This window comes from Aspergillus lucknowensis, assembly GCF_044049455.1.
Source record: "Aspergillus lucknowensis strain CBS 449.75 chromosome Unknown BJX67scaffold_33, whole genome shotgun sequence".
Classification (NCBI taxonomy): Eukaryota; Fungi; Ascomycota; class Eurotiomycetes; order Eurotiales; family Aspergillaceae; genus Aspergillus; species Aspergillus lucknowensis.
The window spans coordinates 19191-35504 of NW_027263577.1; the positions used below are offsets into that span (position 1 = coordinate 19191).

Genomic DNA, 16314 nt, shown 5'->3' on the forward strand with positions numbered 1-16314 from the left:
CAGTCATCTCAAGATCGACTTATCTTTCTTTCTCTCTCATGTGATGTGCACAGAGAGGAGACCAATGCTGTTCAGAGCATGCATCAACCTCTTCTTCTGGACCAAAAAAAAAAAAAATAGTTTTTAGGTGGGAGGCTAGCACAATTTGGGCTTTCTGATTGTATGAATCTACGAAGCAGTGGAATGGCGGTACTTAGTATTATTAACGCCTCGGCTGTGGACTGGGAACTGGAGGCCAACGTATTCGGTCCATCATTCAGCAGCGAAGGCAGACGCAGACATACTGTCACTTAAGATGGGCTTTAACAATCTGAAGAACTAGAGTGGCTGTTATGAACACCAAGAGTGCAACAACAGTTAAGTGGCCAAATAGAATTACAGATCTACCTCCTCCAGAAGATTTCCACCCCAACTGCAGACATTATTCAATATTGGGGGTGCCGCAGAAACAGGGAGAATTGTTGAAGCAGTCAGCTCAGCCACCAATGTTGGACTACCGATCCCTAGGCCACTATTGAGAAGAGTTGTCAATTGCTCCGCCAAAACTGGCTGAATACAGCTTTTGTTTCTTCTGACCTTCATCGAATGATAGCACAAGCATCTTGAGGGCAGCGCATGTTCTGATATTCGGCCAAGGAAATATTGCCAGGGTGGTAAAATCCCCATGACGCAACGATGCGTGAGGTGCGGAGAGATTATTGCTTCTTCTCACGCTGGGCAAGAAAGTCGGTGATAGACTGGACGATATCTTTCGCCCCTCGATCCATGGCCAGGTCTAGAGCTGTCTGACCACGGGTATCACGGGCGTGAGCATCGGCTCCCGCTTCCAGGAGGGCAACCACGGCCGCCCCCTGACCACATCGTGCCGCCACCTGCAGCGCCGTGTGCCCCCGAGGATCTCGCTCCTCCACACTCGCCCCGTGCGATAGTAGCAGATGGATCAGGTTTGGAGAACCTCCTTCGGCGGCTTGCAGCAGCGGAGTGATGCCCGCGTCGGTCTTCAGGTTCGGGTTTGCCCCACGGGCGAGCAGAAGTTGCATCGCCCGCTGCTCCCCCTTTAGGGTTGCCACGTACAACGGCCGCCATCCCAATCCCTGGTCCTCGTCAATACTGATCGTGCGCGTCAGCTTGGTAATGAGCGGTTTTTGGAGAGTGAGAGCGGCTGCCGCCAGCGCCATCGCCTTCACCCGTCTCCGCAGAGTCTTTGGGGCAGCGGTGAGTATTTTGAACACCCGATTGACATTTCGCTGTCTGACTGCATGGTGAATCAACCGCTCCACCTGCGGAAACGGCTCTGCATCCAAGATGTAGACCAAATCGAGATGGCCTTGTGTGGCAGCCACCTCAACCGGAGTGTGACCTTCCCGATCCTTGACAGAGGCCTGGGCGCCGCTCTGTAGCATGAGCTTCGCTATAGTTGTGTGGCCACACTGCGCTGCCTGGTGTAAGACCGTCCGCCCGTCAACCAGCTCGTTGAGACCGTCCCTGTGCTGTTTTAAGAGAAACGGCACCAGTATCTGCTCGTAGGCTGGAGGAAGTTTCCGTGCTGCTAGCGCCGGGAGATGTCGCTGGATGTCCTTCTCCCGGAGGAGCAGTTGCTGCATCACCTGGACATGGCCCGCTTCTGCTGCCAGGAGTAATGGCGTCATTTGTTCCTGGTCACGCACTAATGGATCGGCTCCTTGCTGAAGCAGCACACGAACCGTATCCAGCTGATCCGACATGCTTGCATGGTGTAGGGCCGTAGAACCCCGGGCACAGCGCGCATCAACAGGCCATCCGTGACGCAAAAGAAGCCTGATGATAGCCATCTCGCCCGAGAGGATTCCTATATGTATTGGAGTGACTCCCTGGGCGATGGCGGGAGACACCCGGCTCTGGTATTCCTCCCACCGAACCACTTGCAGGAGCGCTGCCACGACGTCGGCCTGGCCGTATCGTACAGCAAGATGGAGCGGAGTCCATCCGCTGCTGTCAGCCATGTAGGGGTCGGCTCCGTGGTTAAGCAGCCGCTTCAGGATCTCTACAGACCCTCTTGCAGTGGCGATATGCAGCGGGGCCAGTCCGTTTGGATTCATCGTGTTGACCTCTTTTGCATACTTGGGCTGAGCCAGCAGCATGGCCAGGACCGACCCACAGCCCAGCCGCACCATGGCATGCAATAGAGTCGCTGGATGCTGCGGGTTTTGTTCTCGATGCAACAGGGTCACCACCATCTCCCCTTGCTGCATCAACACGCATGCTGTCCCGCTCCGATCCCTACTCAACGCACAGTCCAGTGCCGTAAACCCTCGATGGTCCTTCCAGTTGCCGTCCAGACCGGGTCGCTGCTGCTCCAGGAGCATCGACACGACCGCTGCCCGTCCCCAGCCGGCGGCCTCATGCAACACCGTGGTGCGATCCACCGACCCAGGACTGGCTCCCGCATCCAGCAACAGAGTCACAATCTCTGTGTGGCCATATCTCGCCGCCAGTTCTACGGCCGTCAACGTCGTCAGATGTCCGTTAGCATCCTCCTTCGTGCTTCCCTCGCTTCCCTCCCAACCCACAACGGCATCAACCGGGACCGGATAGCCCAACAACAGAGTCACCACGGCTTTCCGGCCGTAGGCGCTTGCCAGATGGAGCGCATTCCACCCCTTCTCCCCGCCCAGGTTGGGGTCGGCCCCGGCCTGCAAAAAGGCCTGCGTGCGGTCCGCCGTGGAGGCCTTATCTGCTACGATGGCCATATGCAGAGGGGTCCAGCCGGATGTGGTCTTGACGTCGATTTCCAATGTAGACTCAGTGACCAGGCGCCGGAGATTGTTGACAGTGCTGCCGGCCTGGGCAGCATGGTGTAAGACTGTGTATCCGTTTTCTCCGACCTTGGTGCTCAATCTCCCTGTATCTTTCCATGTTCGCCAGACCCGACGCACCCGACCAGGAAGAGATACGGTTGATTCTGCTCCGGGTCCTAGCTCGGGCGGCGGTGGTGGATCTCTGACGTCTGTGGTGTGGTAGGAGGGAGCGGGTGAGGGCGGACGGGTTTCGCCCCGCCCCGTCTGAGCAAAGATATCAGAATAGTGGGGCGGGGGGTCAGAAAGCATGCCTTTTTCCATCTTCGTGTGAAGATCCGATTCTGTCTCAGGTTTGGTGAAGAGGCATCGTTGTTGAGAGAGAAACGTCCGCATCACCACCATCACTATTTGAAACAACCAAGCATCACGAGAAAGAAAATTGCCCAGCGAAATAGGTGCAATTGCCAAGCGTGGCGCAACAGAGCTTCAAGGCGGATTCCCCACCTGCGACGGAGGGGATACGCTGTCTCTGAACACAGCCACTGGGCCAATCCGCATGGTCTCGAGAACGGGGTCTTGGCCGAGATTCCCATCACTCGTCAACTCGTACATACGGAGAAGTCGGCTGGTCGGGATCGCCAGGAGCCTGCCGCCAAAGCCAGTTGAGTGTCTACGAATTGAAGCTGAGTATGAGTCTTAGGGGCTGAGAAAGTTTCGATGGGATTATTTTACCGCCCACAGCATTCAATGTAATGCATGGGCCGGAGTGGGATGATGGAGACAACAGTCGCCAACACGGTGGTCTACCGGCTCTCTCACTCGCCAGAGCTGTTGACGTCGGGGTGCGGACGTCCATTCTTAACCGACACCGTGCAGGAGCCAATCAAATTGCCTCTCCATTCTCTTTCCCACCACTCTGTTCCTCCAGAATGCGTCAATTACGTGCTGTTGGAAATGTCCTGAGGGTGGGACCGGTGTAGTTGACCCCGTGGGGACCGAGATCCGGGGTCCAAACCTCCGATGCCACAATGGTTTTTCGGGCCCACCTGCTTTTTGAAGCTGTTACTCGCGCTGTTACTCGCATTTTTTTTTTATAACCTTGGAATAATTAGTGAGCAACTTACCCGGAGCAACCTATACGGCGATCGACAAACCGGATGGTCAATTTCACCATCCAGCCTATCAATTAACATCCGTTAAGTGCATCCCCAAGCTTTGGAGATGTCTGGACATAGACCACTCCGGCGCTCAATCCCGCTAAGCTTGGCATTCTTCCCTCCCCGCCGGACGGGGCTCGACCCACAGACGCCCGGATGAACAAGAACAACAGATATCTCCCCTATTGTTAATCGGACATGTCGAGGAAGTTCACAAGGAGCTACGGTCCTAGCTAGGAAGTAGGGATCTAAACCGACGAGCACCAGCAAAGCGATCAGGTGAAAGACACACCACCCCACCTACGGGGAAAGGATCTCGGGAAAATGCTTCAACAACAAATAACAATGCGCGAATGAGGAGCAAAAAGATTTCAAGAGTAAATCATACTCGTAATGTAAGATACCCTTACCCTTCCTAGCTTTCTATCGGCGGGCTAAAAAGGCTTATACCACAATTTCTCCATCCTATTCCCAGGCCGCCGCGAAGCGCGCTGCCAGCGCCAGGGATGTTCTGAATGCTCCCAGAGCCTATACGTATCATATCGAATAATTCCTAAATTGCGCTCGCCCTGAATAACGGAGTGAAAGCCATCATAGTTGTAGAGAAGCATGCGACTCTTTGTATCACAACAGCGACACTCATATTGGTATCCCGTACATCGCGCGTAACGTCCGTAGATCCAAGCGAGAGCGTGCATGTGCGGACAGAGAAATATGCCCTCGGTATTGTGCGGCGGTCGATAGGCGTTAAGCGATTCGACGGCCTCTCCTAGGGCTTTGTGCGGCAACGACCAGTATACGTTGTATCTGGTTGTGACTATCAGACAGCTGTCTGCGTCGAGGGTAACCATGGTCGTGAGAGCAACGAAGGCGTCGGGTTGGCTTGTAACGGAACAGTTATGAAGAAGGCACCGTTTATTTTTAATTACTCGGAATTGAAATTCCTGACGGATGTTTCGGTGAAGGTATCGGCTTGGTACTCCTCTCTGTATCCAACTGGCCAGTTGCACACCATTCGAGTAGGTTAAGGCGAGGCACGCACATAGATCGACAACACCTACGTTGTTGCCGCAATACCGACTTGACGGCGGGACTCTATCTACAGCCCACCGATCAAACTGGTAGCTTCGGTGGAGCTTGAGACAGTCGCAACAATATAGCCAGCGGGAGTCTTCGAGCTTGAGCAGGAGGTTATTCCGTGGGATTTCCGGGTTACTGCCAAATAGCTCGTATGGCGAGTCACCAAAGGGTGTTATTGGGCTGGTCAGATATCTCGGCCAGGCCAGTCGTTCATCGTCAAGGGCGGAGTGCAGGAGTTGGTAGAGAGGCTTGCAGGTAAGCGCAAGGCATACTTGCGACACAAGTGGTAGATGTGGTACAATGAGTAGGAGAATATCGAGGGGTAACTCAAGTAGGGGAGATCTCGGGGGCTCTCCATGCGAGGATAGAAGCTCGTAGTTCGCTCGCCGCTTGGAGAGTCGAACAAAGCCTAAGAGCTTGTTGATAAAGTGCGGCATTTTAGGGCTTGCTTCAAGATTTGTTAAGAGGGAATTTTCGTATGAGTTGAGGGGCTGTCCGCATCGTCATTGTGCCTTATGACTCTACCATGCGGATCTCGTTTACGGACGAAACATCCGACAGAATAGAATGCCGGGAAAGTATAAATAAAGTCTTAAGACGACCGAGGAATGACTAACGGAGGGCCATCAGCCCTGCATTGTATAGGAAAATCAACCCCCTTTTGCAACTATTGTACACAGCAGCATGATCCAGAACCTTCGAACAGCATCCGGGGTAGCATGCCAGCCTGTCCCATAATCAAAAACGGCCAAACTAGCTATATCCTTCACCGAATATTCAATTTGAATGTTGCATGCGCCGGTGTGGTGGTGCTCCGGGACCGTAACCCAGTCGGTGCGGTATCTCGGGAAGCTCGAAAGAGGGATGGTGTTTGTGCTCCATCCGGGTGGGTTCTTTTGAACATCACGAAGAGAGTTGGGAATCTGCGCATCGTGGAAAATGGAGTGTGTGGGGGAATGGTCGTCGAGGGAGGTATGGCGAATTAGGATTGTCAGGACAGGACGCGTGCCTGCATGAGATCGAGGAAGGGGGAACGCCGCAGGCTGTTGACCGATAAAGGTAACGCACACCCAATGCAGGATCGAATGTGAACTCGTCTTGGCTTCACCCGAAGGCTACTAGTCACCAGCACTGCGTAGAAGTGCGAGTTCGTCGCTGGTGGCCCCTCGCCACCATCCAGCCGGCCCTGAACCGGAGGGGTTCATCGGGGGTGACTTTCTCCACCTCTCCCTCGGACGCTGTGGGAAACCCGCCGTGGATCACTGGAACTAGTCCAGGATCCGGTGAGCTTTGCTCACATACCGGCGGACCGCAATCTCCTGAACGGCATGCCTTTCGCAGCAAGCAGACCCTGCGTCCTCCCTCGCGTTCAGTCTGTCTACGACAGCTTTTAGCTCGGTTAGCATCAGGTCGTTTCGCTCCAGGCTTGCCTCAATCCTCGATTGCCATTCCTCGTGATTCTTGCCTTCCGATTCACGGGTTTGGAACTCTTCATCAAGCCGCGTCTGGATGCCGGACTGGAGACGATCCATCCGCGTCCGAGGGTCCTTCATTCCCGCTTCAAGGGCAGCAAGCTCAGTCCTCGGAAGCCCCTCAGCGTCCGAACTGGCGTCAGTGGTCTTGTGCTTCGCCTCCCGCGCCTCGTCCCAAGCACGGGGCCAGATCCACTTGACGCCAGGCCATCGTTGGGCCCAGTCCTTCCCGACGAGAGAGAACAGAGAGGTGAAGAAAGTCAGGCTGTTCCAAACATGTTCAGCTGCGGACTGACTCATTGTGTAGAATGGGATGTACTTAGCTTTTGTGTGTGCGTTGGTACGTGATCGTAAGAACCTTTTGGGGGGGGGAACGCAACAGATTATAACAGCGAGTGCAGCTCCTACTCAACAGGAAGGAACGATCATGGCCACAACGATGTGTAAGTAGCAGAGGAGCAGCGCCCAGCTGAAGAGGAAGGGGCGATTCGCAGTTGGAAGACTGTTCTGGGGCGTCACAGCGAGATTAAACGGGGGGATATCTATGCGGGTGTTTGTACGTGCTCCCGTGGATATATCGAGGTGGACACAAGCTTTTCTTGAGTGTGACCATGTCTGCCTGGCTTATGTGGTGCGAACTAGAGTCATTTGTTTGGGAGGCGGAGCAGAGCGAGACTAGATATCACGGACTCGAGCATAGGGCAGGAAGTATTCTGTACGTTGGATTCATCTCCTGTGTCTCTGGAACATGCTGCCGGGATGGTATCTGGAATGAACCTGGCTCTAGTGGGGGTCGGATCGATACCACCAGTGTAGACGACGCCGTGAGGAAGGACGAGGTTGTAAAATCTCGATTCTGTGATGGGTAGGGAGGCCAGGGACAAGATACCCGTAGCACCACGACCTTAACCAGGTGGTGAGATTAGCCTGCCGTAACGGATGATCGTACTGCTCACCATCCGATTTTTCAATCGGACCCGTATCTCTGCTCCAAACTGTAGGTAAATGCTCGCTCGCTCGAAAGATGTGGATCATAATCGTCACAACCCCCCCCCAAGGGGGCGGAACCACATGGGCTCTACGCTCCAGGTGTCTCCATTCTCTGTTAACAGCCAATCCAATCCGCTTTTCACAAGTGTTCATGACTGATAAGGCTGAAATGGATGCGTCCTCGGGGTCGAGCCATGACGACCGTCACTCTGGCTCTCCCGTTAGTTCTTATCAGCGTGGTATCAAATATTAAAGTACTCACGGAAATTAGCTGTGCTTGCTAAATGGAGAACACTACAGAGGTAACAACATAAGACCAAGTAGATTCCCACGGGCTTTGGGCTATCAACGAGTCTAGGAAATCTCTATAGAATGGTTACCAAGCTGGTTGGACGTGGATGCTAGCAGGGAACCATCAATGACGGGCACTCAAAAGAGCACGTTTAGCTTCAAGTGTTTTAGGTGGCTAGTTACATTCAATGTTTTCTGTCGACTTTCCGTCCTTTCGGGCTGCAGGGGAGATACCTCGCCCCATTTCCCATTGACAAGCCTGGAGCAACCAGATCCGAGAGACTTTCACCATTCGCGGAAAAGGTGGTCATTATCGTTTCCGATACAAAGTCACTGGGGAAAGGCCTTCTATCAGGTAAACCGAAGGTCATTTTATACAACAGAAAGCCCCAGCTCCCTATCTAAGAAGATGAGAATCTTCGCCGCGAGACTAGTATCCTGGTACGTCCTCTCCAATCGCAGTGACTCCAAGAACCAGTCGCCACCCTTCTCCCTCCAGGTCTCATAATAATACCCTCCGCCTCGAATCTGTACCAACCCAGCCGTGTGCTTGAGGATGATTTGGTCTTCCATGGCCCAGATGGCTCGCACCTCGTCGGGTCCTTTTTGGTGCAACTCGCCGGGCCCGAACATATGCAATGTTTGCGCATCCGTAAAGAACTTGCGGAAAAAATTCGTAAATGTCGTGGCAGTCGGAAAGTGAAATGAAGTCCCCCCAGATTTTAAGATGGACCCGTCAACGTCGTGGAAGCTGAGAGTGGCATCGCGCAATGCGACGTCTTCGAATCTGTCCCATTGCTTGGTGTCGATGTACCGGCCGTATTGTGATTTCTTCCGGACAATGACTTCAGCGATGTCGAGGGGGACGATGTCGGCGGGTGCTGGCATGGCGAGCTGATATTTTTGTGATAGTTCACTGATAGTCTGGGGTGCGTGCTATTTAAGATCTGGGGTAGAGGTGTGGTTGCAGCTCGCGAGGACTCGTTTTTTCAGTTGCGCGCCACAAAAATGTTTAGTAATAGGCTTGGTGGTTAGGTGACCTATAACATGGCTCCTGAGAATTTCATTCTATAAGACCTCTTATAAATACTTACTAGTACTATTGACTTTAAAATAGCAGCTTTAGCTACTAATATAAGTTAAATACTTAAAAACTCCTTAATAATTACTTTATTAACTACTCTTTCTATTATAATTGCTTTTTTCTATTTTCTAATTACTAATTTATTAGTTTAGAAGTAATATAACTAGTACTTATATAAGACTGTTAGATTAGGGGTCCGCCAATCGATCCGTAGGAGAACGCCTAAGGATATTCTTGACAGGATAAAGAGAATATAGATTGTTAGGGTCAAATAAAGTATAGAAAGAGGCAGATAACTTAAAGTAATTGGTAAACAATAGATATATTATTAATCTAGTAATAATAGATAGAGAATAAAACTATCTAAATATAGGTAATAATATGTCAGAGAACTTGGACATTGACAGCCAATGGATCTGCTGTGCCGCAGCGCCAGGCCACAGCATAATGGAGGAAAGATGTGCTGACCTGGTTATATCAGGTAATATAATGCTAGGGCTAATCTAAACTATAATAGTATTAGGTAATCTAATATAATTAGATATAGCAGAGCAGGTACTTTAATATAAGTATTATATAGTACTTGAAGATATTATAAAGATAAATATATAAGGACTGCTATTACCTATATCTAGAAGTTTTGTTTACTATCTATTATTAACTAGATTAATAATATACCTATTATTTACTAATTACTCTTGATTATCTGCCTCTTTCTATACTTTGTTTGACCCCAAACATTCTATATTCTCTTTACCCTGTCAAGAATATCCTTAGGCATTCTCCTATGGATTGATTGGTGGACCCTAATCTAACATAATAGTCCTTATATATTAAGTCCTATAATATTACCTAATACTATATACAAGATTGCCTGCTTAGATATATTAGATTACCTGATACTACTATAGCCTGGTTTTGTCTTAGCATTATATTACCTGATATAACCAGGTTAGTATATTATTATTTCTTAGTATTATAGTGCAGAACTGTAGTATAGCAGGATCTATTAGCTGTTAATATCTAATTCTCTAATAATCCCCCTTCCTTAAGGTTTTTGTCCCTAAAAATATAATAATTATAGTGGGTTAATATTGACTTCTAGTGTTAGATTTGGGTCCACTGATTGATCCATAGGAGGATGCCTAAGGATATTCTTGACAGGGTAAAGAGAATATAAGATGTTTGAGGGTTAAACAAAGTATAAAAAGAGGCAGATGATCTAAAGCAATTAGTAAACAATAGGTATATTATTAATCTAGTAATAATAGATAGTAAACAAAACTTCTAGATACAGGTAATAGCAGTTCTTATATATTTATCTTTATAATATCTTCAAGTACTATATAATACTTATATTAAAGCACCTGCTCTACTATATCTAATTATATTAGATTACCTAATACTACTATAGTTTAGATTAGCCCTAGCATTATATCACCTGATATAACCAGGTCAGCACATCTTTCCTCCATTGTGCTGTGGCCTGGCGCTGCGGCACAGCAGATCCATTGGCTGTCAATGTCCAAGTTCTCTGACATCTAGTTCTTGACAGCCATGGAAGCCACCTCATGCCTGCCTTCGATAAAGCATCTAGTGATAATAATATTATACCTATCTACATTCCTCCTTATTTATTGCATCTCTTGCAGCCACTAGATGTTGGTTATTTTGGTCTATTAAAGCGTGTATATAAGGAATTGGTGGAGTGCAGGATACGCCTGGGATTTAACTCTATCAACAAATTAGACTTCTTAAAGGCCTATCTAGAGGCCCATAAGAAGGTATTTACATCTAACAATATCTAGAATGGCTTTACTGCTGCAGGATTATTGCTATTTAACCCTCAGCAAGTTATTAAGAGGTTAAATATCTTATTCCACACGCCTATCCCCCTAGAAAGCTGTGGAGGTGCCTTTATATCTTCCTCAATGCTAGCAACGCCACCGGTTGTTTGTCAAGGACTCAGTCAACAAACACACCATTTATGCGATACAAGCGGAATGGAACCGGGACGTGCCCATCGTGGAGGCTCTTCTCCGGATATCTCTGTTTCTGAGTCAACCCCCAATGAGAGTTGAACTGGACTGAACCTGATGAACCCTCGACCATGCCCAACTCGTCAAGATTCTCCTATTTCGGTCAAGGGCGGCGATCGTGCTCTGAGATGTCGCTGCAATTGGCGCTTACCGTGGAACGCTTCGGGGTCTCCCGCCAGGGTCTGACTGTTCGATGTTGAGCTCGGCCTCTGCTTGGCGATCCTCGAGGGCCGTCAGGGGTATTGGCCACTCCTGACTTCGGAGGAGTCTACCTTGGCATTCGCTGCGGCTCCTGCCTTGCCCCAGCAATTTAGCACTGCAGGATGGGTTGCAAGTGGAGATCATCCTCTGATCATCATGAAAAGAAGGGTTGAGTTCACCATTCGACTGCTCGAAGGTGAACCTAAATTGCATGCATGAAAAATGCTATTACTAGACACACTTGCAATTACAAGCCCTTGTGGAGTTGAAGCTGAAGCACAACTTTAGCATGGTCCCAACAAGGGAACCATGAAGGGGACTTTCCTTTGCGTTACTCTCAATGTCAATTGGACTGTGGTGATCAGCAAGCAGCCTCAATGCCATTGTGCTGTTTCCATCAGACACTGACCATGATTTTCAACGCTGTGACATCCACTTGACTACCCTGAGGGATTACGTTGACTACTCTCATAGAGCGCCCGCTCAACGCCATTGATAGCTCTGCTCCTCCTCGATACCATGGATCTGCACGACACCTGCACATGCCGGTCCCAGAATCCGCCTTTTTCTTTGGGTCAGTGGACGGTGAATATCAGTTGCAGCAGTTTACCAGATGATGCTTCAGGATTGACAGACTTGAACCCTGAAAGTGACCCTGTTTCTCTATCATTCCCGCGAAAAAAGAAAAAAGAGAAGGCTCTGGTAATGTGAGTTCTTTTTGAATAGGCTCCTGAAGGCGCGTTGAACCCTTTTGTGCTTCACGCAATGCCTGCAGAGAGGGTGGAGTGGGGGAGTTACATTATTATTGCCAAGTTGCCAGGCAAGAGCAAGGATTTTTGATCATGATGCACTTGTCATTTCGCTGTCATTCTTTTCCCTCGCCCCATTGCTTGGATGGCTCGACGTCTCTTGAATGACTCACCGACAATTCCTTCTTTTCTCTGGGCGTGTACCCCCAGTCGGCCAGAGGACGCCAAAAAATACTTCCTCGAACTCAGCCACCACCCACACCTCAACATCACCCAATCTTCAGCTCAACTGGACGCCCGCTCATCACATGGCTGAAAACCGAAACTATTTTCCGCAAGTCGGACGGACCTGAGGGTCTGGATGGAGCCTCCCCTTCATTGGCCCGCCAAGATCCAATGCGACCCATCTCAGCCCTAAGGTCGAATGAAGGGCGAAAGATGGAAGAAGCGGCTGAAGGAGCAAATGCCAAGGAGTATTCAGGGCTTGAACCTCTCAGGGCCAGCGCGGAGCAGCGAGTCTGCTTGGCATCGTTCTTGGCCTCGTATTGATGGTGAAGAGGTCTGAGGAGCCTATAAGGGGGAGGACAAAATTAAAAGAGAGTTTGGGCATTCTTGGGAAGGGACGATGGGAATGGGTTGGGCGGAAATATAAAGCGTGGTGATTCCATGTCCTGAGTCCTGGTGGAGAAATTGCATTCTTCATCCATCCTCATCCATCATATCCTTCTTGGGCCAGACGACCGAGCTCGACCCTATCGTCCAGGCCACTCACCCATATCCTCACCTCTCACCCCTCTCACTGGACCACCCGCCTCTCAAACCTTCGAGTCATATAACCCCATGTCCAAAATGGCCTCCCCCGACGGCGCCCCCGGCAAAAGCAAAGCCCTCCTGTCCTTCGTGATCCTCGTCTTCTTTACGAACCTTGGCATCCTCGCCCTGCTGGGTGTCCTCGTCTCCCAGGCCTTTGTTGTCAATGACAAGCTGCACACGGGCGACGCCACGGTCATCGCGCATATCGCAGAGGATATCCTTCCCGTTTCCCTTGTGACCATGCCCTCGCCGGTTTACGTGAATGTTATGAATACACCGACTGTGACTGTTCGGGCGGATGTTTCTTGATTGTGTCTAGCTAGTTTGAGTTAGACTATAGAAGGGATGAGCGGTGGAAAGGGTTTCAAGGGGAGTCATGGCAGTGAGGAGGATGGGGTAGGACGGGGTTGGATGGTTTTATCTGCGAATAAGTACATAGTGAGCAGACGGACCTGGGATGATACCAGCAGACCATGTACTTAATCAGTCTAATATAATATCTGTCCAGGTCGCGATCTCGCTTAAAAACAACAAACCCAAGAGTACAACGATTGAGTGGCCAGATAGCAGTACAGATCTGCCAGACGATCTCAACCCCAAATACATTGTTCATTGTTCAATTTTTTTTTTTTTTTTTTGGTAGTAAGCAACCCTAACAAGCGATAACCACCCCAGTCCCCAACCCCTCAGCAGACGCAGCCATCAACGCACACTTGAAACAACACCCGCCCTCCCCCTCACGGTTCTTCCAGACCACCGCATTCGTCCCCGTATGGCAGCACCAAGCCCTAGCAAAGACCTCGCTCTGCGCACCGCCAGCCGCATCAATGACGAGAATCGCGGTTCCTCCACTCGCACCCCCCCGCCTGGGGACTTGCGCTAAACTCTCGATGCTGCAGATACGGAACGTGTATTGCGACCCACGGTCTGGATCCACGCGGTGTGTGCCGCGGCACGGCGGAGCGGCAACGAACACGCTGTTTGTGTACAGGGTGAATGTGCTGAATGTGCGAGGCCGATGGAGGCGGAAGTCGAGACGCACGGTGTAGGGTTGTGCGTCGTCAACCTTGGTTGATGCGGCTGGGGCCTTGGATAGTCGGACTGTTTGCAGGGTAACAGCGTCTGTGTCCGATGCTTGCGAAATGGCTGGTGGTGGGGAGGGGAGTGTCCATCCCGTGCTGCTGTCTGTCGTCACGAGGGGGTTGTGGTCGTGCCCTCCCTTGTCGCCCCCTTCCGTGTCGGCATATGGGGGCGGGTGGGCTGAGATTGCGATGAGGAGGCCGTACGTGCACTCGGGAAGTGCGGGTGAAAGGCAGGGGCCAACCCAGCCGCCGAGACACTTCACATGCCCGCGATTCGAATCAGACAGGAGGGAAAGCGGCGCTAGAACCTTGCCCACAACGGAGCGATAGTGCCAGTACGACGCCTGTGGGTAAACGATGCCGTAGTTGCCCTGGCGCGCCTGGACCGTCTGGCGCGGCAGTCGGGTTCGCAGCGTAGGGGAGAGCCCGTACAGCGCCGTGAGAATGGACACGGGGAACGTGGTCCCCGGGAGAACCAACCCGGCCACCCAGTCTACGAGGGAGACCTCGACGCTGGGGTTCTGAGCGCCGAGACTCTCGCGGGCGCGGGCGACTTCGGCGTGAACCTCGGTTGCAAACGGCCACTGCATCTGGTCGACGAAGAGAATGATCCCGTCCAGCTGCTGGTGCATCACAGTTAGCGACCACTTATTACCCCCCCTGCGGCATGGGGTGCATCTTCTCCGCCCACAGCTCGGCGGCGATCATGTCGAAGAGAACACTGCAGGTGATCCCCCCATACCAGCACGAGTTGTCCCGTCGAATGCGGAGCAATGCCTCGCGTGCAAGAAGCAGCTTGCGCATGAAGTCGATGAAGCTGAAGGACCGAGTCGGGTCAATCTTCTTGTTGCACGCAAGGAGAAAGATGCTGCGGCGGTGTTCAACACTCGGCACTGGGGAGATGCTTAGGGCCCCGAGGAGGTCGGTGATTTGGTGGCGCAATTTCACCTCCTCGCCGGGGTCTAACCATGCGAAACTGACCATCCAATTAGTTCCAACTAGTTGCTATACTACTAGCAGAGGTGGTGATCGTACTTGCTGGGGCCGATGAGTTCCCGCACCGTGTCGAACCCCTTTCGGTCAGTAAAGTCTTCTCCGAGACCTTCACGAATTTGATTCCACTGGCTGTCAATCGCGTCGGAGGTAAGTGATTTCGATTGCGCGGCGTGCCATGTGGGTGGTGGCTTGTCGCTCGAAGCAGGTTTCGCTATTTTCTTCCACAGTGTGATTTCCCTGGCGAAGCCAGCCAGGGACGTTGACCCAGGCGACCAGCCGGTGTATTTCGCGTCAGTGTTGATCTCGAGTTCAAGAAACGGTTCGGCAATGGCTGATACGCTCTCCGGAGTAAACTGCAAAGCTTTTGGTGTGTTAATTACGCAGCACGACGGCGGAGGGCCAGATGACACTGCTTACCAAACGCTGGATGAATTGGCTGGGCCTTCGACTGTTCTATTTCTTCTCCAAGCCCCACAAGCCAATGATAGCAAGCGAGGGTGTCTGGCTTGGAGTAGAGCTTTTGTATGACCAATGCCCCGGCATTATCGTACGGCTCGGTCGGGGGAGCGGTTGGTGCTGGACTCGACGGATCATCAAGCGTCGCCGCGATCAAGGCCTGGACCACCGACTGCGAAGACGCAGCGGTGGGAACCGGTCTCTCAGGTCCAGAGCTCTGTGCGGGCTTGACCTGCACTGCCCTGGGGAATACCTTGCTCGTCGCAGCGCCGCTGGCTGTGGAAAGCATCTCCAGTCGCAGCGAGGCCGTCTCGGCGATGAGATCGGTCGCATCGTCTGCAGCGGCGACGAGGGTCTCCAGCTGCTCCAGATCGCTGCTTCGCATGATCTCCGCGCGGAGCTGGACGCGGCCTTTGTCGCGGATCGCCGGCAGCAGCGACGCGAGCGAGTCATTGATGGCCTTGAGCTCACCGAGCAGCGCCCGGAATTTCTTCTCGTCGGTGACAGCCCATCGGGCTTTCTTGAGAGACGACGTCCCCTGCTGTGACTGGACGTGTCGTTCGTGGAACCTCGAGTATGTTTTCTGGAAGGTGGCCAGCAGCATCTCCCTCGTCGGCGTGGTCTTGACAACGGACCCTGTGTCTATACTTGCCTGCGCTGGGGCAAGCCCATAGCGCTTCTGCAGCAGCTCCAGATCTTCAAAGTAGCGTACAAAGCACGCCAGCAGCCCCGCGACCGCCGGACGCAGGGTGTTTCCTCGAAGCGACTCGTCCAGGACCGCAAGCTCGTCCTCGGTGATCTCCTGCTCGCCTCTCTCCACGCTGATTTCGGTGATCCCCACAGCATCTCCCCACACCATGAGCCGCACCCGCTCGACTTCGATCTTCGTTTGCAAGATCTGGCGGTTGACGCCGTATCTTGCGGCGGAGGAGATGGTATCGAGCGTCTCGATGCAGGTGTCGAAGAGGGCGGCCAGCCCCACGATCCCTACTGCTGTGCTTGCGATCTCCATGCTGAGAAAATGAAATCACTCTGCGCGTCCAGGTTCCTTGATTCTTGCAGACGCGGGGACGAGATCCTACGCCAAGACGACGATGATCGTATTAAGTGTGGCGGAGCAGAGGCTC

General features: G+C 51.9%; 5 protein-coding genes across 5 annotated transcripts; 1 reads left to right on the plus strand and 4 right to left on the minus strand.

The window, feature by feature from the left end:
* Positions 1-237: 237 nt before the first annotated feature.
* On the minus strand, positions 238-3223 carry BJX67DRAFT_359008 (ankyrin repeat domain-containing protein). The gene has a single exon (XM_071029617.1). The coding sequence runs from the start codon at positions 3177-3179 to the stop codon at positions 696-698; it is 2484 nt and encodes an 827-aa protein (XP_070884188.1). The 5' UTR covers positions 3180-3223; the 3' UTR covers positions 238-695.
* A 1145-nt stretch (positions 3224-4368) lies between these two features.
* On the minus strand, positions 4369-5451 carry BJX67DRAFT_382953 (uncharacterized protein; the record flags this gene model as incomplete). Its single annotated transcript, XM_071033333.1, has 1 exon — positions 4369-5451. The coding sequence occupies one exon, from the start codon at positions 5449-5451 to the stop codon at positions 4369-4371; it is 1083 nt and encodes a 360-aa protein (XP_070884189.1).
* Positions 5452-8014: 2563 nt separating this feature from the next.
* BJX67DRAFT_359010 (uncharacterized protein) lies at positions 8015-8710 on the minus strand. The gene has a single exon (XM_071029618.1). The coding sequence runs from the start codon at positions 8653-8655 to the stop codon at positions 8140-8142; it is 516 nt and encodes a 171-aa protein (XP_070884190.1). The 5' UTR covers positions 8656-8710; the 3' UTR covers positions 8015-8139.
* A 3315-nt stretch (positions 8711-12025) lies between these two features.
* On the plus strand, positions 12026-13120 carry BJX67DRAFT_359011 (uncharacterized protein). Its single transcript, XM_071029619.1, has one exon. It carries the CDS (start codon positions 12681-12683, stop codon positions 12960-12962), a length of 282 nt encoding a protein of 93 aa, XP_070884191.1. The 5' UTR covers positions 12026-12680; the 3' UTR covers positions 12963-13120.
* Positions 13121-13305: 185 nt separating this feature from the next.
* On the minus strand, positions 13306-16199 carry BJX67DRAFT_382956 (prion-inhibition and propagation-domain-containing protein; the record flags this gene model as incomplete). Its single annotated transcript, XM_071033334.1, has 4 exons — positions 13306-14358; positions 14456-14711; positions 14771-15092; positions 15149-16199. The coding sequence occupies 4 exons, from the start codon at positions 16197-16199 to the stop codon at positions 13306-13308; spliced, it is 2682 nt and encodes an 893-aa protein (XP_070884192.1).
* Positions 16200-16314: the final 115 nt, after the last annotated feature.